Source organism: Tachyglossus aculeatus, chromosome 10, assembly GCF_015852505.1.
Source record: "Tachyglossus aculeatus isolate mTacAcu1 chromosome 10, mTacAcu1.pri, whole genome shotgun sequence".
Taxonomy (NCBI): Eukaryota; Metazoa; Chordata; class Mammalia; order Monotremata; family Tachyglossidae; genus Tachyglossus; species Tachyglossus aculeatus.
Genome location: NC_052075.1, coordinates 43150403 through 43173505, shown reverse-complemented (window position 1 = coordinate 43173505; position 23103 = coordinate 43150403). Strand labels below are relative to the sequence as shown.

The 23103-nt window shown below is 61.8% G+C and overlaps 1 protein-coding gene across 1 annotated transcript; it reads left to right on the top strand.

Moving 5' to 3' along the window:
* The first annotated feature begins 1135 nt into the window (after positions 1–1135).
* LOC119932861 (kielin cysteine rich BMP regulator) lies at positions 1136–21728 on the top strand. The gene is made up of 43 exons (XM_038751983.1): positions 1136–1281; positions 1367–1541; positions 2019–2043; positions 3280–3369; positions 4819–5033; positions 5186–5369; positions 5843–5919; positions 6221–6278; positions 7319–7401; positions 7830–7923; positions 8502–8584; positions 8823–8916; positions 9439–9518; positions 9685–9778; positions 10458–10543; positions 10636–10729; positions 11075–11227; positions 11393–11499; positions 11618–11711; positions 11841–12014; positions 12178–12260; positions 12397–12490; positions 12863–13048; positions 13433–13603; positions 13924–14100; positions 14350–14435; positions 14730–14820; positions 14979–15061; positions 15245–15338; positions 15586–15759; positions 16087–16169; positions 16366–16486; positions 16626–16705; positions 16908–17007; positions 17345–17433; positions 17831–17933; positions 18011–18153; positions 18624–18796; positions 18948–19050; positions 19366–19467; positions 19984–20148; positions 20331–20637; positions 21185–21728. The coding sequence occupies exons 1-43, from the start codon at positions 1136–1138 to the stop codon at positions 21451–21453; spliced, it is 5283 nt and encodes a 1760-aa protein (XP_038607911.1). The 3' UTR covers positions 21454–21728.
* The last annotated feature ends 1375 nt before the right edge of the window (positions 21729–23103 follow it).

Below are 23103 nucleotides of genomic sequence, written 5' to 3'. Positions count from 1 at the left end.
CCTTGGGCCTCCGTTTCCCAGTTCCCTCAGTACTGGGGAAATGGGCGACGCCAGGCCCTGGGGATCTGAGAGAATGAAGTCTTGGAAGGGAAATGGGGAGGGAGGAAGGGTAAGAGGGCACGGGCCGGGGGATTCCGCTCCAGTCCCTGTCACAGACCTCCCCACCCCATCGCCAGAGTCGGGCTGGACCGGGGACCGGGTGGGCGCAAAGTCTTGCGTAGACGCCGCCGCAGTCGGCCAGCTTGAGGCTAGAGACAGACCTGGAATGGGCCTCCTTGTGGAGTCTGAAGTTAATTATTTCTTGAGAGGAAGCAAGGGAGAAAAGGAGAGGGAGAGGAACAGCAAAGCAGGAATGGGCGGGCTCTTCTTTGTTATCGGTCTGGGAGAGGACCGAGGGGCCGGGGGCTGTAGGGGGAAGGGGAGGGGAGGATGGGGCCGGAGGATGCTGAGGGCAGGGGGTCATAGAAGGATGGGAGGTGAGCTGCTCAGAGGAAATTTGGAGGGGAGGGGGTTGCTATGCACCCCGATTTCCTTTCGGCCAGGTGGGAGGGATGGGGGAGATGGGAAGCTGAGTCTCCTGGGTCCTGGCTCCTACCTCCATCTGGCACAGGTCCTCCTTCTCAAAGGTCGGACACTCTTAGGGTGACCCTGACACCGGGGCTGGATGGGGGGTCCAGGGGGTGATGGAGGGGGGGCGGGGCTGGGGACAAAACCGAGGGTGGGGGCAGAACCCCGGAGAAGATGAGCCTTAGGGCTTGGGGGTCGACGGCCGGGGGGCAAGGCTTGGGGCAGGGGTTGAGATGAGTGGGACAGGAAGAGAAGGGCCCAAGGAGTCCCCCAGCCTAGACGGGGTGGGGGGGGGGGGGTCCCCTGTCACTTTGGGCCTCTCCCTGGGTTCCCCTGTCCATTCGGGCCTTCACCCAGGTGAGACTCCAGGAGCCTGACCCTGGAGTAGGAGGCAGCGAAGGGTGCCGGGAGCTCAGGGGGCAGGCCCGCCTTCAACTGCCCTCCCCGTCCCTCTCACCTTCCAATCCGGGACCTGCTGGAAGCTCTGAACATCAGCGGTGCGGGGGTGCCCGGGGTTAACCGGGGGACGACCCTGCCCCACGCCTTCACCCTCTAACTGCTCTCCACCATGCGGGGGGCACTGAGCCTGTGGTTCGAGGAGCAGCAGATCCGGGGCATCGGGGCCGGGGTCAGGGGTGAGCCCTCACTGCTGGCCCTGCTCTCCCCGGAGGCCACCTGGAGGGACGGACAGCCCTTGCTCCGCCTGGTGTCGAGGTCCCGGGCAGGCTATTTGTGCTTGGACTACCGGACCAGCCTGCGGCCCTACTCGCTGCTGCCCGGGCCCTCGCCCTTCTCTCAGGGGCCGGTGGGCTCGCCTGGCGCTGCACCTGGAGCTGGGCAGGGTGCAGCTGTACCGGGACCGCGAGGAGCCCGTGACCATGACCCCGGCCCCGGGGGGCCTCAGCTTGCAACTCCCCCTGGACCTTATAGTGGCCTTCTCCAGCACACCCGGGGACCCCACCTCCAAATTCCTGGTAGGCCGCTGCCCCCTGGCAGGCCTTTGGGTGCTCCCCCCTTCTTCCCTCCTTCCCTCACTAGCAGCGTGGCTTAGTGGGTAGTGCACAGCCCTGGGAATCAGAAGTTCATGGGTTCTAATCCCGGCTCCATCACACGTCTGCTGTGTGACCTTGGGCAAGTCACTTCACTTCTGTAAAATGGGGATTAAGAGTGTGAGCCCTATGTGGGACAGGGACTGGGTCCAACCTGAGTCTACCCCAGCTCTTAGAACAGTGCTTGGCACATAGCAAGCACTTAACAAGTACTATTATTATTATTATTATTATTCTGCTGCCCACTGGCAGGCCCTTAGATGCCATCCCACCTCCCACCTTCCTTCCCTCCATCCTTCCCTCCCTCTCGCCCTCCCTCCCTCCCTCCCTCATCAGCTTCTGATCCCCCTGGCAGGGCTCCTGGCTCCGGGCAGAGATCTCCCCGTACGGCTTACCCCGCAGGCCCTGGCACTGCCCGATGGGGCAGGTAGGTGGGTGCAGGCCTCCCACTGCTTCTCACCTTCCTTCTTCCTAGGATGCCCTCCCAGCTATGGGCAGACTGGACAGAGATGAGCCCCTGGGGAAGGGGGTGGTCAGGAAAAGAGGTTCGGTTTTTTCCCAAAGACTCCAGAGGCAGAGGCAGGAATCCAGGTGTCCCAACTCCAAGATCTGTGGGCCAGCTGCGAGAAGAATCCAGATGTTTCACACAAACACACACACACACACACACACACCCCTCCCCCCCTTTCCCTCGCCCCAGGGACAGTGGGCAGATGAGACTCTTGGGTGTGGGAACCTGGTGGCCCATGAAGCCCTGGACTGGAGCGCCCAACTCCACGGGTCTTCATGGGTCTTTGCCCAACTAGGTGAGTGCTCCTTGAAATGGCTAAGTGTCTCTTTCTGCAGAATGGACAAACATAAACCTCAGACATGCTTGCAAAGTGCTTTGAGATCTGGGGCTGGATGGGGCTTCATTTCCAAGCAGGGAAGCAGTTTGGCCTAGTGGAAAGAGCATGGATGGCTTGCTGTGTGGTGTTGGACAAGTCACTTAACTTCTCTGTGTCTCAGTTTCCTCAACTGTAAAACGGGGATTAAGTACCTGTTCGCCCTCCTACCTAGACTGTGCACTCCATGCAGGACAGGGACTGTGTTTGACTTAACTTGTTCCTACCCCAGTACTTAGAACAGTATTTGATGACTAGTAAACGCTTAACAAATACCATAAAGAAAGCACGAAAGAAGGATGTCTCCCTCGACTCCCACTTGGGGCGCGGAGCAGCAACACCGGAAATTCCTGGAGGGGCTGGAGAGAAGACAGGAAATTGGGAAGAGGAGTCAAGGTTGGCCCGTTCTGGACCAGCCCACTTCTCTCCGACCCCCAACCCCTGGTGTGGAAAGCAGAAGGGCAGGTAGTTGGAGAACTGGGGACCCAGGAGTGGGGTAAGGGCCAAGCTCTTGGCTCTGTTTTGTCACAGGGGATGGACCACGAATGTCCTCTGACTCTCACGCTTCATTACCCCCCTGGGAGATGGTCAAAGAGAGAGAGAGAGAGAGAGAGAGAGAGAGCGAGAGAGAGAGAGAGAGACCCCTCCCGTGGGAAATGCTGCTAATGAGGAGCTAGGCTGGCTCCCTGCCTTCCTGACTCCGCTAACGAGGCATGTCCGTGGGAAACCGCTCTCTCACCATCGGACCTGCTCCCTCTCTCCCCCGATGCCCGGGACAGAGTGGCTGGACACCAGGGGCCTCATCTCTTCATCCCCACCCTCCCACCCCCTGCGCTGCTGTCAGAGGAGCGGCGCACCCACCGATGGTGGTGAATCAAAACCGATTCGCTTCACTCCCCACAGCTCCACCACATGACCACCCAGGGCAGGCCTGCATCCCGAACCCCAACCTGACTCTAAGACATCGAAGGGGGCTCCCATGGGCCAAGATCACTCCCCTCTTCCCTTCCCCATTCTCAGTTCCCGGGCCCCGGGGTGGCGCTCAGACCTCATCAAAGTCGAGGCGGGGTGATAGGAGGAGCCTTGTTTCACCTCATAATAATAATAATACTTGTAGTATTTGTTAAGCAAATTGGGTTGGACACAGTCCCTGTCCCTCTTGAGGCTTACAGTCTTAATCCCCATTTTTCAGATGGGGTAACTGAGGCCCAGAGAAGTGAAGTGATTTGCCCAAGGTCACCTAGCAGACATGTGGCGGAGTCAAGACTAGAACTCATGACCTTCTGACTCCCAGGACCACAGTCTATCCACTACACCATGCCACTTCCCATTGGGTCCACTTTGGATTTCCGGCCTGTTCTTGAGTCCTTTGTCCTCACCTCCTTTCTCATATTCTCCGCTTCCTCCTACTTTTCCCTATGGGTGACTGACTCCTGGAAAGAGCCTCTTAGCTTGTTCGGTCCCCATCACCGCAGAACCAGCAGGCCTACTTCCCATCGCGATAGCAAAGCTCCGGCAGTCAATCAATTAATGGTATCTATTAACTGGCCACGCTGTGCAGACCACTATACTAAACCCTCAGGACAGTTACAAGACCCATTCCTGCCCTCAAGGATATTACAGTCTAGGGGGCCTCCTGTCATGTCAACATAGAACCAGTAGATCTGTCCCCTATTGCCATAGCAAGATCCCAGCACTCAAGGTAGCAGCATAACTTAATGGATAGTATATGGCCTTGGGAGTCAGAAGGACGTGGGTTCTAATCCCGGTTCTGCCTCTTGTCTGCTGTGTGACCTTGGGCAGGTCACTTAACTTCTCTGTGCCTCAGTTACTTCATCTGTAAAACGGGGATTAAGAGTGTGAGCTCCATGTGGGACACGGTCTGTACCTACCCTTGTATCTACCCCAGCGCTTAGTACAGTGCCTGGTACATAGTAAGAACTTAACAAACACTATAAAAAAGTAGTATTTATTGGATAGGGACCGTCTCTATATGTTGCCAACTTGTACTTCCCCAGTGCTTAATACAGTGCTCTGCACACAGTAAGCGCTCAATTAATACAATTGAATGAATGAATGAATGGAGTGCCCACTCTATACAGAGGGGGAGTTAAAAGACACCAACCCTGCCCTGGAGGATCTTGCAATCCAGGGGGCCTCCGGTCACTGGGAGGCCTGCCCCCTCTCATGATAGTGGAGTCCCAGCAGTAGCCAAGGGAGGTAGCCACTGGCCTGGAGGAGAGGAGAGCCTCGGGCTGGGGGAAGGAGAACCTTGGGTGGGGAAACTTGATGTGATTTCTTCCCCTCCCCGATCCCAGACCTGGAGAGCTCCCTCCAGCCCTGGCTCCCTTCCCCATATCCCTCAGGCTCTCCGGGCCCCCTGGGACCTCCCGGCCTCACTGATGTCCGGCACTACCAGCAGCAGAAGCCCGCTGACCCCCTTGACCCAGCCGGGCCCGACGCAGAGCGGCTGCGCCGCCTGGAAGAGAGATTGGGGGGGCTGGGAGCCGCAGTGGCCCTGCTCAAAGAGCAGGTGGGGGCTGGGACTGAGGTCAGGGGTCAGGGACCCTAGTTTCCACCTTGGTTCCACTGGGCCTCCCTTGTGGACGTTGTGCCTCAGTCTCCTCCTGCCCTGGGGTGGGGACGGGCTCGCCCGTCTGATGGGCCCCCGGCTCCTCTGCCCAGAACGCAGCCCTGCAGTCCCGGGTGAAGCAGCTGGAGTCCTGTGAGTGCCGCCAGCCTCTGTGCACCTGGCAGGGGCAACAGCATCCAGACGGGACCCGCTGGGAGCCCGACGCCTGTACCAGCTGCCTCTGTCTAGATGGGGCAGTGCGCTGCTTGGCCCACCCAGACCGACCCCACTGCCTCGGTAACCCTTCCCATTCCCCTGGTACCTCCTGTCCCGCACCAGGGCCCTTCACCTTTCCTATCCTGCTCTGCTCCCTGCACCCCCCGGCCCTCCCCATGGAGCCCTGCACCTTTAGGCTCAGGCTGGGGTGGAGCAGAATTGGGGAACTAACCTCGTCAATCAATCAATCAATCAATCATATTTATTGAGCGCTTACTATGTGCAGAGCACTGTACTAAGCGCTTGGGAAGTACAAATTGGCAACATATAGAGACAGTCCCTACCCAACATTGGGCTCCCAGTCTAAGAACATTGGGGCTGGACGTGGAACATCTCCAGACCTGTTTTTCCATGCCCTAGAGGCTGGAAACCCTTGGACATCCCCTCCTTCATCCTCCTCCGGCCCCTTGTTCCTTCCTCTGCCTTGTGGCTGTTGCTGGAGAGGAGCATTTCTCCCCCGACCCCCCTTGGTGACAGCCCAAATCTTTGGCTAGGCTGCAGCCATGCCAACAAGGACTACAGCAATGGGGAAACGTTTTTCCCGGACCTCTGCACTGCCTGCCGCTGCCTGGTGAGTCTTGGAGAGCCCCTGCCCCAGACCCTGTCCCGATTTGTCCTCTGCACCTCCCTTGCTGCCCACAACGTGCATCCTGAGCTTCTGTATTGTTAGGTAGCTGGCAAACAGTTGGAAAGGTAGTTGGGGAGCTGGAAAAGGAACACAGTTCTGGGGAAGTCAATGTGCTCAGAATTGAGTCGTAATCAGCCTCTCCAACTTTCCCCCGGTGAGAGGGCGGTGGGCCCCTATTGCCTGGGGGCTCTACTACCTCTATCCTGCTTCCAGTTGGGAAACTGAGGCCTCTTCCTGTCCACAGGATGGGAAAGTGGCGTGTACTCAGCAGCCCCCAGGATGCTGCCCTCACTGTGAGCCAGGTCAGTGCCCAGACTGGGGGCCCAGGGAAGGGCCCGGTCCACAGCAGGACTAGGTGCTGTAGGGTGTTGCCCGCACACACTCACGTAAACAATATGTGCAACACACAGATAGTGTGCCAGACCCAGACCCCAACTGGCCCAAGCACAGACCCTCATGGACACAAAGATTCCCTCTTACCTCTTTGCCTTGGTTTGAACATCTGTCCCTTCCTTCCCAGACTGCTTGGGGGGTCACAGGGCTGGGGAGACGTGGCACCCGGAGCCCTGTGTCAGCTGCATCTGCCAGGTAAAGGGGTATGGGGGCCCCTAGAACTCTGTGGTCCCCTCCCCCTGCACGATGTCCCCTCTGCCCATCAGCCCCTCAGTCGTGGCAGGCCAGACTCCTGGCGTTCCCGGGTCCGGTTCTCCCTCCAGGTAAACCCTGTGTGTCTATTGCCATGTATGCCCTGTGTGCAGGGAGGCCAGGAGGTGTGCATCCGGGAGACGTGCCAACACCTTGACTGCCAGCACGCCTGGGTGCCCACGGGGCAGTGCTGCCCAGTATGTGATGGCTGCTCCTATCGTGGGCAACAGTTGGGCAACGGGGAGACCTACTCAGGAGAGCCATGCGCCAACTGTACCTGCAAGGTGAGCGGGGCAGGGGTGGGGGGTGGAGGGGAAGCCAAGGTGGAGGAGTGGTGAGGCAGCCTTGGGAGAGCTGGGGTGCCAATGCTGGGCATCCCACAGAGCTGTGGGCAAAGGGGCTCTTTCTCCTTCCCTACAGGATGGCACGGTGCAGTGCCAGGGGCCCCTGTGCCCAGAGCTCACATGCCTCGAGCATTACACCCCAGCTGGAGATTGCTGCCCTGTCTGCCACTCAGGTCCTCCTGACCCCTCCTCCTTGCCTGAAAACCCCTCCCAATGGCCATCAGCTCCCCTTACAGAGGTGCCAGGACCGAGGAGAGATTTCTGAGAGTCAGGAGTCACTGCCCACAGCCAGTTCCTACCAATGACTGGCCCATGGGCTCAGTGACCTTTCCTTTGCCCTCCCCTACATCCAGGCTGTGAGTACGAGGAGCGGCACTACCCAGAGGGCACCAGCTTCCTGTCCAGCTCCAATCCTTGTCTCAGCTGCTCCTGTTTGGTGAGAGCCTGGCACCTCTCCCTTGCCCAGAGCCTCCCCAGGCCACCCAACCTCAGAGCCCTGCTCCTGCCTCTGAGGCTCTCCCCAATCCCAGTCCATCATGAACCTCTGGGACAGTCATCTTTAAAATGGGGATGATGACTGTGACCCCCACGTGGGACAACCTTATTACCTTGTATCTACCCTAGTGCTTAGAACAGTACTTGGCACATAGTAAGTGCTTAAAAATACCATCATTACCATCATCTTGTGCCCTTTCTGCCATGCCAGTCCTGCCACCCTCTTTTCACTTGGCTCTCGGGTACCCTGGCCATGGGCCTTGGGTTGGCACCACCTGGCATCTTCTCTGCCCTTTGCCTGCACCCTGCGAGGCTCTCTCCAACTCCGAGTCCTCTTGCTCCCCTGTCTCACTCTTTTGTGGGTTACAGAGGGGCCTGGTTCGCTGTTTCCCTGTGAAGTGCCCACCCAGCACCTGTTCCCAGCCTATCCTGAGCCCTGGGCGCTGCTGCCCAACCTGCCAAGGTGAAACTTCCCCCAGCTCCTGGCTCCCCTGCCTCATTGCCCCTTCCACCCAGGCCAGGGTAAGGGGCTGGAGACTCACCACTCCCTTTGTTCCTGCTGCTTCCACTAGCTCTGCCACCGAAACCCAGCCAGGCTGGGGAGGGCAGCATGGGACAGTGGGCATGGGTGGGAGAGTGACTGGGGAAGGGGACGGAAGGAGCCAGGGGATGAAGGTGAGGTAGGGGTGTATATGGGTGTGTGTGTTTTACTTGGGTTCTGCAGCCTAGTCCTGGTCCTAGCCCCACTCCCACCCAGGCAAACAGTGTGGGGCCTCCCTGGAACTGGGCTGTGCCAGCAGCTGGGCAGTGCCTACTAGGGGGAGGTGCCCGGAGACTGTTGCCCCCACAGTTCTGTCTTCTGTATGAGGCAGGACACCCCACACGTCTGGGTATTGGTGCAATGTCTATCTGTCTGCCAGGGTCGGTGTCTGGGAGGTGATGAGGCCCAGGCTCCCTTGATCGGTGCCAGGCCCAAAGAGGTGGCAGGGCTCTCTCTGTGGGTCCAGCCAGCCCAGCCCTGAGCCTGCTCCCTCTTTCCAGGCTGTGAGGAGGGCGGCTCTTCCCACGCCCATGGAGATGAGTGGATGGCCCCTGGTGACCCCTGCCAGCTCTGCCGCTGCTCGGTAACCTGCCCTCTAAACTCCCTTCCCCCAGCTTCCCTCCAACTTCCTCCTCTCCCAGGGAGAGGCTAGAGCACTGTGTGTGTGCATGTGTGTGTCTGTGCGTTGGGGTGGGGGTAAGGGGAGACACGGATCTGGGGGTGGAGGCCTCGGGAATGTGATCCTTTGGGGCTGGAGCCAAAGGAACAGGGCTTTAGTGGTGGTGGGGGGTCCTGATCTTTGGCCCCTTCGGTCTTCTCAGGAGGGCCAGGTCCTGTGCCACCAGAAGGAATGTGCCAACCTCTGCCCACACCCTGCCCGGCCCCGCCCTGGTACCTGCTGCCCAGTCTGTGACGGTGAGCCAGAAGGGGTGTGAAAAAGTCTCCTAGAGTGGAGGGAGATGAGATGCAGTGTGGCTTAGTGGAAAGAGCACAGGCTTTGGAGTCAGAGGTCATGGGTTCAAATCCCAGCTCTGCCAATTGTCAGCTGTGTGACTTTGGGCAAGTCACTTAAATTCTCTGTGCCTCAGTTACCTCATCTGTAAAATGGGGATTAAGATTGTGAGCCCCATGTGGGATAACCTGATCACCTTGTATCCCCCCAGAGCTTAGAGCAGTGCTTTGCACATAGTAAGCACTTAAATACCTCCATTATTATTATTATTCCCAAAACGATCCAGAAACCAGCTCTGAGGCCTCTCAACTAGTCCCATGGGTGGGAGGTGCTACCCACTGGAGTGGGGTAGGGGTGAAGGAGCCCCAGGCCTGCCTACCGACTCCCTCCTTCTTGCAGGGAGCTGGTGGCTCTCCCTAGTCCTGGGTGAATGGGGTGGGTAGGGGCAAGGGAGGGAATGGAAGAGCAATTTGCGTCCCCTCCAGGATGCTTCTTGAGTGGGCATGAATACCGCAGCGGGGAGCCTGTGAAATCTGGGGACCCCTGTACCCACTGCCGCTGTGAGGTGAGTGTGTCCCCGTGCCCCAAAGAGCCAGACGGGAAGCCCCTGAAAGAGCGGAGGAGGAGGAGGGAGTGTGGTTGGGGGGCGGGGGGAGGAGGAAAGGGAAACCCCAGAGGAAGCTGTCTCTTGGGGTTCTCCCAAAAGGCCGACTGGGGCTCCCCTTTGGCAGGATGGGCATGTCCACTGTGAGCCGGTGTCCTGTCCCTCTGTGCCCTGCAGCCACCCGGGGAAAAGGCCCAGCCAGTGCTGCCCTGTCTGTGAAGGTGAGTCTGGGGGCTGACAAGGGGCACAACAGGGAGAAGCATTGGGGGTGGGGGTGTTGATGGAAGGACACATCAGCTGGAGGGATGGGGGGTGTCAGAGAGGACCGGGAGCAGAGCAGCAAGTAGTACTTGAGTCTCAGAAGAAAAGCTCCAGGAGGAAAGGTTTAGGAAACTGGAATGATTTACCTGGGAGAAAAGGAAGGCTAAAGGTATCTATCGACCAGTCAACAGACCAATCAAAAATGGACTTATTATTATGATTTCTGATATTGGTTAAGCATTTTTTTATGGTATTTGTTAGGTGCTTACTATGTTTCAGGCACTGTTCTAAGCACTGGGATAGATACAAAGCTAATCAGGTTGGACACAGGCCATGTCTCATATGGGGCTCACAGTCTTAATCCCCATTTTACAGATGAGTTAACTGAGGCACAGAGAACTTAAGTGACGGGCCCAAGGTCACGATTGCCGCAATAAGGATTCCAATTAGATATGTTAGACAGCTTTCTACCCCGGGGGGTCTTTAAAGTCTTGGACTGTGGAAGGTTGGGAATCTCCTTCTCCAGAGAGTTCAAGAAGATGGAGAGGGCCCTTCCCGCCCCTGTTTGGGCTGGTGCATGCAGCCTCCAGGCAGGAGGGAATTAGTTGAGGTGAACCCCAACTCCCATCTCCCTAACAGGCTGTGAATATGAGGGGCATCAGTACCACAGCGAGGAGACCTTCCAGCCCCCAGGGCATGGCCCCTGCACCCGCTGCTCCTGCCAGGTCTGCTGGGCTACTGGGTTCTCCCCCTGCCCATTTGGGAAGCTCTGCTCTGGGGTCTCACCCTAACCGCCCCCTCCTTGCCCTCTCTGCAGGCTGGAACTGTACATTGTGAGGAGGAGCAGTGCCCCCCAGCTCCCTGTGTTCACCCCGTCTCTCATCCCCAGCACTGCTGCCCAGTTTGCCAGGGTGAGGGACCTTCCTAGGCCAGGGAGTGGTGGGGAGCTTCCCCAGCCTCCCCAGGCATGCGGGGTGGGTGGGGGGGATGTCCAGCTTGTACAGAGGACGGGTCCTGTGGAGAGAGGGCCCCAAAGCCCGCCGAGGCAGTTTCCGTGGTGACAGGGAGATTTTTTTTGGGGGGGTGTCCTGACATGGCGTGCCCCCAAAGGTGGGGGAGACAGGAGGTGGCGGGTACCCAGAGAGGGCCCCTGGAGGGGCTGGATTTCTGGTTACTATGGAGATGGTGAGGAGGCCTGCTGTCCCTGAAGGCCGGAAGGGTCCGGGTTGCCACGGTGACAGTGGTGTGCCCTTCAGTGTGCGTGCTGAACAGAGAGGAGTTTGCTGAGGGAGTGGAGTGGGAGCCGGAGGGCCAGCCTTGCCACACGTGCTCTTGTGTCCGGGGGCTGCCTGTCTGTGGACCTGTGCTCTGCCCCCCGCCCACCTGCCAGCACCCGACCCAGACGCCCGGTGAGTGCTCCGACCCTGGGCTTCCTACCACATCTCCTCCTCAGGCTTGGGGTCTGTCCCCAGCACTGCCCAGCCTGAACTCCTGCCCCGACTCCCTACTGACCCCTCCCAGAGTCTGCCCAGGACCCTGCGCTCAGCAAGATCCTTCCACCCCTCCCTGTCCAGGAGCCTGCTGCCCCAAATGCCAGAGCTGCACCTTCCAGCACTGCATCTATGCCAATGGGCAGAATTTCACAGACCCCGACAACCCCTGCCAGACTTGCCACTGCTTGGTATGTTGCCCTCGATCCCTTCACCACCCTCCTCAACTCCTTCCCCGACTCCCCGCCACTGCCACTCTGAACCCCAGAGTGTGGCCCACCCCATTCTGGCTCTCTCCTAATTCCTCAGGATGGGACGGTCCAGTGCTCTCCCATCAACTGCCCCCCTACCACCTGTGCCAGACCTCAGACCTTGCCCGGGCAGTGCTGCCCCAAGTGCCCAGGTATGTATCTCTGCGGGCTGGTCTTGTGTGCCCGCTAGTTCCACAGACATTCCCCCATCTCAGGGTGCCTGCTAGTTGGAGGGGGCAGAAGTCCCAGGCCCCCTAACCTGGCCAACCCCGCTTGGACAGACTGCCTCCTGGAGAAGCAGGTGTTTGTGGATGGCGAGAGTTTCTCCAGTCCCGGGGATCCGTGCCAGGAATGCCAGTGCCAGGGAGGTTCTGTTCATTGCCAGTCCCGGGCCTGCCCCGAGGCTCCTTGTGCACACCCTCTGCCTGGTACCTGCTGCCGGAGCAACTGTAACGGTGAGTGGTGGATTGGAAGGTCCAGGAAGGGTCGGGGGGAAATGGAGTGAGGGATCTAGGGGAGGCTGAAGGCGGCCTGGAGTTCCCGGGGGGCTGTGGTGACTAGGGGGTGAGGAGAGCAGTAGGATACTCACCTTTTGGGTGCTCCCCATCCTGTTCCCAGGCTGTGACTTTGCTGGGAAGGAATATCCCAACGGAGCGGAATTCCCCCATCCCACCGACCGTTGCCGCCTCTGCCACTGCATTGTGAGTCTAGGGGAGGGAGAGCCGGGAGGGTCTGGGGCGGGGGTGGCGGAGCCAGACAGGCTGGCAGAGACCGCCTGTCTGGAGGGGCTGCATGGGGGATAGTGGATCCTGACTGTGGGCATCTGAATGCCCGCAGAATGGGAACGTGCAGTGCCTGAGCCGGAGGTGCCCCCCACTGCCCTGCCCGGAGCCCTTCTTGCCACCTGGCGAGTGCTGCCCCGGGTGCCCGGGTACAGAACTGCCCTGCTCTTCTCTGACTCCTCTCCCCTTCCCCATCTCCTCCCACCCTTCCAGCCGCGCCCCTCTCCCCATCCTGCTTTGCCAAGAATCTCAGAAGGCAGGCAGAGAGGAGAGGGGGAGGGGGCATCGCTGAGGGCCTGGGAATCAGAGGGGATGGAGTCTGGTGCCAGCCTTGTCCTCCTCCCGGCTCGCCTAACCCTGGGGACTGAGGGGCTTTAGGGGCTCAAAGGGGCTGGGGGTGAGGGGCAGTGGGGTTCCCAGGGCTCATGGCCTGGCATGGGCATCAGGGGGCAGCAGGGAAGTTGTCCCAGGGAGCTCAGCGAGGTGGGGCCTGGCTGGCTCTGATGGGCCGCCCTCCCCAGAACCTCCGGCTGGCTGCCCACGGCCTGGATTACCCCCCGCACACCATCAGGAGCAGTTCTCCCCACCCGGGGACCCCTGCCGCCGCTGCCTCTGCCTCAATGGTTCCACATCCTGCCAACGGCTGCCCTGCGCCCCAGCACCCTGCACACATCCCCTGCAGGGTGCCTGCTGCCCCTCATGTGATGGTAGCCCAGCCACCCCAACCGGCCCTCGGGCGCTAGTAGCCCAGCCACCCCTCTTGCAACATTAGCCCAGCTGGCCTTTGTTGACAGTAGCCCAGCTGGCCTTCTTGGCAGGGGGTGAAGGCCCCGAAGCCACCACAGCACCCTGCTCTCTTGCCCAACCCCAGGCTGAGGCCAGGCATCCCACCCCCCTGTGACCCCTGTCCCAGCCCCACCGCTGGTCCCCTCCCCACCTCCACAGGTCTGGGCTCCTGCAGGGCCTCCATGCTGGGGGCTGCTGGCTCAGCCCCACGGCCCTCGCTTCGCAGGGTTGGGCTGCGGGGTCTGCTGCTCTGCAGGATCTCCCCCCGGCCCCCCAGCCCCTCTCCCCACCTACCCCCACTGCAGGATGCCTGTACGATGGGAAAGAATTGCCCAATGGGGAGCGTTTCCCGGCCCCCGGGGCCCCCTGCGAGGTCTGCCTCTGCTGGGAGGGCAGCGTCAGCTGCAAGCCCCGCGCCTGTGCCTCCGTCCAGTGCCCCTTCCCCACCCGGGGACCTTGCTGCCCGGCCTGTGATGGTGCGTGGGGGCAGAGACGGGCTGCGGGATTGAGGCAGGGGGCTACTTCCTCCCCATTCCCTTCCCTTCCCCTCTCTCCACCCTCTTCTCCCCTCCCCCTTCCTCTCTCCCTACCCTCCTTTCCACTGTCCTGCACCCAGCCACCCCCATGCCCCGACTCTGCTGGGCAGTAACTTTGGCATGAGCAGGGGCTGCCGCTCTTCGGGGGAGCTTTCCTGGGGGTCGGGAGGTGGCTTCCCCTCTGCCGGGGAGCTGCGCAGGTGTGTGTTTGTGTGGGGGCACACGGTGACCATTAGGCCGGTCCCTCGCTGTCCCCTCAGGATGTGAATACCTGGGTGAGTCCTACGTGAGCGGCCAGGAGTTCCCAGAGCCCGGAGAACCGTGTAGCCACTGCACCTGCCTTGGGGGCTTCGTCTCCTGCAGCCGTCGGCCCTGTTACCAGCCAGGCTGCAGTCACCCGATCACCCCACCCGGGCAGTGCTGCCCGCTTTGCCAGGGTAAGGCTGGGCTCCGAGTTCAGTCCTTTGCTCTTGCTGCTGTCCTCACTGTGGCAAGGACCCCCCGTACAGGTCTATAGCAACCCCCCCCCCCCCCCCCGCCCCTGGGGCTGGGCTCGGGCCCGCCAGCTCCCGTGAGCCCACCCTGCCCCATAGTCCTCCTGCAGACCCCAGGCCCCTCACTCATTCCCCTCCCCAGCCCCCTCCTTGCAGACCCCTGCTCTTTCACCGAGCCCCACCTCCCACCAGGCTGCCTGTACGAGGGGATCACCGCAGCCACGGGAGAGACATTCCCAGACCCGGCCGACCCCACTTGTTCCCTCTGTACCTGCCAGGTAACGGCCAGGAGGGAAGGAGAGAATCATCTGGGGAGGTGTCGAATTGACCTTCCTCATCCAGGCCTCCTTGGGGAAACTGAGGCCCAATTGGGCCAGGGCCTGCGGAGAAGGGACCGGAGTCTAAGGGTCCTTGCGGAGGGGAGGAGAAGGGGTTTGGAGGCCCAGGGTGTGGTGGTGGTGGGGGAAGGGGGCTAGAATAGGTACCTTGAGTGTGTGCTGGGGGGTTCTGTGGGTAGAGGGCTGGGGCCTGGAGGCTTAGAGAGCTGAGGGAGCTTGTTGTCTCTCCCCCAGGATGGCTCTGTGCAGTGCCTGAGGAAGCTGTGTCCGCCAGCCGCCTGCCCTCACCCCACCCCAGGACCCTGCTCCTGCCCCATCTGTCTAGGTAACCCATTGCCCTCCGCTCACTATTTCTGTAACCTCGTTGCCCTCCACTCACTATTTCTCCCTTCCTCCTTCCCTTTAAACGGGCGGCCTGGATCCCTGGGGGAGGAGGCAGGACCAGTCCCCTGACTGGCCCTCTCCTCTCCCCACTGGCCCCAGGCTGCCATTTTGAGGGACAGGAACGCCAGGACGGGGAGGTGTTCGAGGGACCAGAGGGCAGTTGTGAGAAGTGTCGCTGCCAGGTACCCTGTTCAGTGGGCATGGCTTGGCGGGGGTGGGGTGGGGGGGGTCTGCTGGGGTCACACTGTAGGAGTAGGCTAGGTCCTGTTTGAGACAGGACAAACACTCCACCTCACTCCTGCCCCACAGGGGAGGGTAGGGGATCCCAGTGGGGACCCCCATCTTCTGATCTCCATCTCCTGCAGGCTCGCAGCGTGCACTGTGAGAAGGACCCGTGCCCTCGCCTGTCCTGTGCCCTGCAGGTCACAGAGCCCGGGACCTGTTGCCCCCGTTGCAGAGGTAGTTTCACCAAGAGACCTCTCCCCGTGTGGCCCCCACTGACCTCAGCCTGGGCAGCCCCTTGACTGTCTCCCAGCCAGCCTGCCAGCCCTTGGGTGGAAGATGGGTGGGGGGGTGGAAGATGCTGCCAGTTCTGTGACCCCCCTCCACCCCAGCTCCTTCCCAGTCCCAAGACCCCTATCATCAAATCACTGCCAGCTGGCTGGGGGGGTCCATGCCTGACACCCCCCAATCCCTGGCCCCTCAGGCTGTGTGTCTCAGGGTATCCAACACCCTGAGGGCAGCAGCTGGACCCCGCCAGATACCCCCTGCTCCACCTGCGTGTGCCACGAGGGCGTCGTCACCTGTGCCCGCATCCACTGCGTCAGCTCCTGTGCCCGCCCCCACCAGGTGCCTGGGGAGTGCTGCCCACTCTGCAAAGGTACCAGAGGCCTAGAGGGGTCCTGGGGCAGGGCTTGGGGAGGGAAAGAGGGAGAAAGGGACAGTTGGGAAGGTGGCAGAGGCTGGTCAACATGCTGGGAGACTGGTTTCCTGGGTCCAAATCCATGCCCTTCTCTTGGCTTATCCAGGGACATGTCCAATCTGCCCCCATTCTCTGGGCCCAGGCCCTGAAGCCTCTCACTTCCCCCTCTCGCCCAAGGCTCTGACTTTCTTGCATTCGGCCCCTGGCTGGGTTGGGGGTGCCAGCTCAGATGGGAGTCCCAAATCTGAGACCCGCCTCCCTGCCCGGGCCCTCGCTCCCCTCCAGACTGTGTGCACGAGGGCCGGACGTACCAGCCGGGGGAGAGTTTCCAGCCGGGCGCCGACCCCTGTGAACTCTGCACCTGTGAGGTATGGCCAGCACTGGCAGCGACGGGGCCGGTGGCTGCAGGGATGGAGCCCAGCCTGGGGACAGGTGTGGCAGGAGAGGGTAGAAATAGCTCGTAGGTGGCATCTTGGGTGCCCAGGTGTGGGTTGGTGGCTGGGCTGGGGGGGGGTCCCAATACCGTTGCACCTGTTGGGGTCCCCCCAACTCACCTCATTGCAGCTGCAGCCAGAGGGTGCCCCACGCCTGCACTGTTCCCGGATGCAGTGCCCCAGCCTCTTGGGCTGCCCCCCATCACAGCTCCTGCCCCCTGGGCCTCGGCACTGCTGCCCGACCTGTGCCCGTGAGTCCCAGGCTGGGGTTGGGAGGGAGGTAAAAAAAAGTTGAGGGCCTTCACAGGAGGAGGCTGGGGTCCCCTGCGGAGAGTCAGGAACCAGGCCCCCAGCCTCTTCTCCTCGACCTCCCTGTGGCCATCCTCACAGAGGCCTTGAGTAACTGCACAGCCGGGCTGCTGGGAAGGAGGCTGCCTGCTCCGGATCCCTGCTACACCTGCCAATGCCAGGTAACCCCCTGAGCCTCCTAAAGCCTCTGACTTAGAGACGACGGGAAGGACCAGCTTCAAACCGAAAGACGGCTCTTCTGGGTGGGAGGATTCTTTCTGGCTCCAAAGTTGGGCCCTTCCCTTCTCATGTGCCTCAGAGAGCACCACGTGTTCCCCGAATCCACCCCGGGCCATCCTCTCTGGGGTCACCCTGTATCCCTAGGACCTGACGTGGTTGTGTGTGCCCCGGGCCTGCCCTCAGCTCAGCTGCCCCCTGGCAGAGCGCCATACGCCCCCCGGTGCCTGTTGCCCTGTTTGTGATGGTAAGTGCCTGGCCCCTGCCTCGGGACCCCCCTGCTCCCCAGGCCCCATCCCCAGACCACCCCAGTTTCCCTGCTCCCACCCGTGGGCATCCTTTTCTCCACCACGGATGGGGATTTTAGAATAGGTTTCTAGCTATGGGTCCCAGAATCCTTGGCCTCCAAGGAGAGGGAGCTGTGGCTGCCGACTGACTGGTTGAACTGCTACGGGGTGTGGGTACGGTACAGAGTCGAAACACCAAAGGGCTGCCCCAGCCTGCTGATTGGTTGGGAGTGTGGGGGATGCTCGGTTGGGAGGGACTCGAACCCTGAGACCGCTTGGGTCTTGTTTCCCCATCAGACTGTGTGATAGAGGTGGAGGACCAGCGAGTGGCCGACGGGGAGAGCTGGCAGGATGCGGGCAATGCCTGTGTCACCTGCACCTGCCAGGTGAGCATGGGGGAGGGGAGTGCTTGAGGGAGGGAAACTGAGTCACAGGGCAGCGGCGTGCTCAGGGTCAGGAGGGGAGAAGCCTCAGACTTCACATGAGGGTGGAGTAGAAGGGCTGCCCGGGGTGGCTGAATGGAGAAACAAGGAGCTGCAGAGGAGGAGGCGGCTCTTACACTTGGGTGATGAAGGAAGGAGGTGGAAGTGGAAACCAGGAAGGGGGAGTCCCTTGACTCTGGGACACTTCCCTTCTTCCAGTCCCCCTCTTTTCCTCCCAGATCAGGATTCATCTTTCTCCCCACGCGGGTGGGAACGGGGAGGGACATGCTTTGGAGGGAGGAGGGAATTCCTACCCCCCCACCCCATCTGCATACCTGAACCACCCCCATCCTCTACCCAGCTGGGACACGTGAAGTGCCGCAAGGAGGAATGCCCAGCTTTGGCCTGTCCCGCTGGTTGGACCAGGGAGCGGGTCCCAGGCAGCTGCTGTGACCAGTGCCAGGGTGAGTCCTGGGGACTCGGTGGGGCAGCGGGAGGAAGTTGGGAGCGAGGTCTGACCCCAAGCCCTCTGGCTCCCCAGCCCCCGCCCTGCCCTGCTCCTACCAAGGCCGCGAGGTGCCCTCCGGGGAGCAGTGGGCAGTGGACGAGTGCACCAGTTGCTCCTGCCACTCCGGCGTCCTGCAGTGCCGGAGCCAGCGATGCCCACCCCTCACCTGTGCCCCTGTGAGCGGCCCCTAGTTTCAAACTGGGGAAGGGGGTGCAGCCGGACAGGAAAAGTGTGGGCCCCACACTCCCAGGGTTTATCCTAAGTCTCCCTGCCCGAGGGGAGCTGAAGTCAGGGACCGACATCCCCGACCATTCAATCGTGTTTATTGAGCGCCTGCTGCGTGCCGAGCACTGTACTAAGAGCTTGGGGAGTCAAGATAGGCAACGTCTATCATCGAACCACCGGCTCGGGCCCTGGCAATGCCCACCTCCCCGTCCTCCGGGTGCGCACATCCGCAAGGAAGGACCGGTGGGGAGGCAAACCTAGAGTCCCACCCGTTCCAGGCCGTAAATTCAAGTGTTGGCAGTGGGTTGGGCGGGCCAAGCTGGCACAGGAGGCCAGGGCGTGCCAGGCGGGCAGGGGGCGGCCAAGGCCAAGGGCCGGCGGGCCCGTTGGTGGGCGTCTCTGACGTTGCCCTCGGTGTCAGGAGGAGGCCCCGGTCCTCCGTCCGGGCGCCTGCTGCCCGCGCTGCCAGCCCCGCCCCGCTTCCTGCCTGGCCTTCGGGGCTCCGCATTACCGCACCTTCGACGGCCGCCTGCTCCGCTTCCAGGGCGGCTGCAGCTACGTGCTGGCCCGGGACTGCCGGGGAGGGGACTTCAGGTGGGCCCGGACCCCCGACCCCTGACCCCTGACCCCTGACCCCCACCCCGCTCAGGCCTGTCACTCACGGTTAGCGCGCTCCGTCCGTCTGTCTGTCCGTCCGTGTGTCTGTCCGTCCGTCCGTGTGTGGCGGGGGCGCGCTCGGCGGCAGCGTGCACGTGGAGCAGGACCGGCGGGACCAGCGGCAACGGGTGGTGATGGTGCTGCTGGCGGGGGGCCTGGCCGTGCGCCTCCTGCAAGACCGACACGTCACGGTGAGGGCCGGGAGTCTGGGGGTGGGCACAGGGGGGCTGGGGGGGTGGACTCCGGGTGGGGCTGAGGATGGGGCGGGGGGCTCCGGGTGGGGCTGAGGAGGGGGCACGGGGCAGCCTGGGGTAAGGCTCTGGCCAGGGCTGAGGGCGGGCTGGAGGTTGACCCCAGCTGTGGCTCCGGGAGGGGCAGCGTGGACAGGGCAGGGCAGAGCCGGGGCGCTGGGCCCAGTGGGCAGAGACAGGCTTTGGGGCGCCGGGAGCCGGTTCCACCTGCCGCCCGATGCCCGGTCACCCCTCCGTCCATCCGTCTGTCCCCAGGTGGACGGGCGGCCGGTGTCCCTGCCCTTCCTGCGGGAGCCGCTGCTGTTCGTGGAGCTGCGGGGCCGCACGGTGCTGCTGCACACTCAGCTCGGGCTCAAGGTGGGCACGGGGGAGCAGGGGGGCACAGGGCAGGGGGAAGCAACACCTCCTGGACTTGTACCCCAGCGCCTGAGAGTTGCCTCGCCCTAGGGACCAGAAAACAACCCCCTTCCTCCACCATGGGTGGGGTTTTTTTTGGCATTTGTTAAGTGCTTACTCTGTGCCAGGCAGTGTACTACCACCTGGGACAGATATAAATTAATCAAATTAGACACAATTCCTGTCCCACATGGAGCTCATAGTCTTAATCCCCATTTTACAGATGAGGTAACTGAGGTCCAGAGACGTTAAATGACTTGCCTAAGGTCACACAGAAGGCCCGGAGCAAAGTCAGGATTAGACGCCTAGGCCTGGGCTCTTTCTACTACGCCACACTGCTTCCCGGGGCCAGGGCCTAGGGCCCGGGGTCCCTTTCCACTAGGCCACACTGTTTCTCAGGGTCAGGGCCCAGGTCCGGGGGGCCAGGCCCCCTTGTAGCCCAGGGTGACCCGGCTTCCCTGCCCCTCCCTCTGCCAGGTGCTGTGGAATGGTCAGTCCCAGGTGGAGGTGAGCGTCCCGGGCTCTTACCGGGGCCGGACCTGTGGGCTCTGTGGCAACTTCAATGGGTTCACCCAGGATGAGCTGCGGGGCCCCACAGGGCTGCCCCTGGCTTCCGAGGCCGCCTTCGGCAACAGCTGGAAGGTAGGTGGGCATTGAGTGGGAACCCACATGGCTATGCCACTCACTGCTGATGCCATGGACGGAACCACTGCGTGGGCACAGATCCAGGGGGGGCTGAACCCAGCTTAGTTGGGGTCTAGGGCTCTTCTTCCAGGCTCTGCGCCCACTTGGGGGTGATGCCTATTTCTCTCATCTACTTCCAGGTCCCCACGGAACCTGGGCAGGACGACTCCTGCTCCCCGGGCCAGGACGTCAATCCATGTCGAGAGGCGGGATACCGGGCCCGGCGTGAGGCCAATGCCCGTTGCGCGGTGCTGAAGTCGGTGGTATTCGGGCGCTGCCACTCGGTCGTGCACCCGGAGCCTTTCTTTGCCGCCTGTGTCTATGACCTGTGTGCCTGTGGGCCAGGAGCTCCTGCCGATGCTTGCCTCTGTGATGTCCTCGAGGCCTATGCCACCCGCTGCCGCCAAGCTGGCATTAGCCCCAAATGGCGGGGCCCTTCGCTCTGTGGTGAGGGTCTGGGGACCTTGGGGAGATTGTGGGGGTGACCCACTGGGAGCAGTACCCTAAGGGATGTTGGAGAAGAAAAAGGTGTCAGGGAAGTAGGTGGGCAGGGGCACTAGAGGAGGTGGGACAGAGGCTGAAGGGACAGGGCAAGGGTGGGCCAGGGGCTGAAGGGAGAGGGCAAGGCTGGGCAGGGGCTGAAGGGAGAGGGCAAGGCTGGGCCAGGGGCTGAAGGGAAAGGACAAGGCCGGGCCAAGAGCTGAAACGGAAGGACAGGATCAGGCCAGGAGCTGGAGGGAAAGGACGAGGTTAGGCCAGAGGCTAAAGGGAGAGGACATGGCCAGGCCAGGGGCTGAGGGTCGAGGGCTTGGTTGAGTCAGGGGAATAGGGGTGGGGGCAGCATGATGCCTCATGGCAAGGTGCCAGGGGACCAAGGAAGCATCAGCCACAGTGTGGGGTTAAGTCCAAAGGTCAGGGTTTCTGCTTAGTGCAACCCAGTGTAGAGTGGTGTCCAGCTGGCCCCTGGCACTGATCCTGCTTCCTCTCCCCGCAGCGGTGGGCTGTCCCCTGGACCGGGGCTTTGTGTTTGACGAGTGTGGCCCGCCCTGCCCCCGGACCTGCTTCAACCAGCACGTGCCCCTAGGAGAGTTGGCCGCCCACTGCGTGCGGCCGTGTGTGCCCAGCTGCCAGTGTCCGGCTGGGCTGCTGGAGCACGAGGGTCACTGCATCCTGCCCGAGTTCTGCCCTCCAATCCAGCTGGCCCCAGAACTGGAGCCCATGCCTCTGCCCACCCCCAGCAGAGACCCCCGCCGGAGATCCTGAGCTCACAACCTGGCCGGACGGAAACTCGGCTTCTAGTCACAACTCCCCGCCCAGGTCTTGCCCACCAGAGCCTGGTGACCAGTCCACCATACACCAAGACCCTTGGTGGCCTGGCCCATTCCACTCCTTGGTCCACTAGGCTTGTCACGCTGATGCCAGTCTGGAAAGGTGCGGGGAGGGTGGTGCCCAGTCAGGCCCTGTTTGCTTGGTTTACCACTGAATCGGGGTGCCAGCTGAACCCACATCTGGAGCATTAAACCGCTGATGGTTTCTCATCCTCTGTGCCTTTCTCCTCTGTGGGGACACCGAGCTCTCCGGGGCCGTGGAGGGTGAAGCGGGGGATGGAACCCTCGGATCCTAGATGCCATCCTGTCCTTGGGTCTGTGCCGGGCAGAATGGACACCACCCTCTGAGGAACGCCAGTGGCCGGCAAGCCAAGAAGGGGGTGGGCTGAACTTGGCTGTGTCCACAAGCCCTGCGGTGCTGCCCACTATCACGGTGGGGCCGATGGGGACACTGAGGCAGTGACCAAGAGGACTGGCATGGGGGTTATTGAGCTGAAGAAAGCCCTAGCAACTGGGCCTGGGTTCCTGCACTCAGTTCACGCAGCTGGGGAGGGTGGTCTCAGGCTGGGCACCTGTTGCACCCAGCCCCAGAGATGGGCATGGCCCCCTGGGGCACCTACCCTTTTTGGCGGTGGAGCAAACTCATTCCTGCCCTTCCCAGCGCCTACTTTCTGGGCATCTGGGCTAGATGCCGCCACTGATCCAACCGCTCATACTGCAAGGGTCCAGAGAACCATGGCACCCCATGGCTGAGGGCCCTGCATAGCCAAGCTGGGGTCCCCTGGGCCCCGTCGACCTGCTGGGAGTGACAATATCCAGCTGGCCACACGTACACACCCTCCTGCCTTCCCCCATAAAGTCAGGCTCAGATATCGGCGCTCATACATTATTGAGGGGCTGCAGCACAGCCCGGTAGCAGGGCAGTTGGACCTGGGGGGAGGAGGTCATGGACCCCGAATTTGCCCCCCACCCCCAATCGTCCCTGGAGCGGGTCTTGGTCCTGTACCAGCGACTCTTTCATGCCCCTGCTCAGCTGGGCCAGTACTGGGCCGCATTGATGAAAGTAAGGGGGATGATGGGGGGGGGGACGGGCTGGGGTGGCCAGGGAAGGTGCCACCATGGAGTATCCTGCTCCCAGGTTTGAGGGCCGGTTGCCCCAGAGGGCTAGAGCTGGTCACTGTGCTGCTGGAGATGGAGCGGAGGCGGCGGGCACAGAAGCAGGTACGGGCAGGGCAAGGCATGGATTGGACGGGCTGGACAGGGGCAGGGGCACAGGCCGGGTTCAGACTGGAGTAGTAAGTGGTTTCTCCCTGTTGGACTTTCCTTCACCTTCCTCAGCTCCTGTGGGACCTGAAGCTGGTCGCCGGGGCCCGCCTGGGGCTCCTATGGCCACGCCAGGTCGGGCTGCAGCTGGAGGGGCCCTGGGCTCAGCTGGCAGGGTCGGGGCTGGAGCCCTGAGGCGCAGATGGCATAAAGGGTCCACTGGTGAGGAGGCCGAGGGTGGGGGGAAGTGGGGGTCTCCGTGGCCATGGGGTCAAGGCGGGGGCTCCAGCAGGTACACACTGGGCTGGGGCAGGGAGTGAGT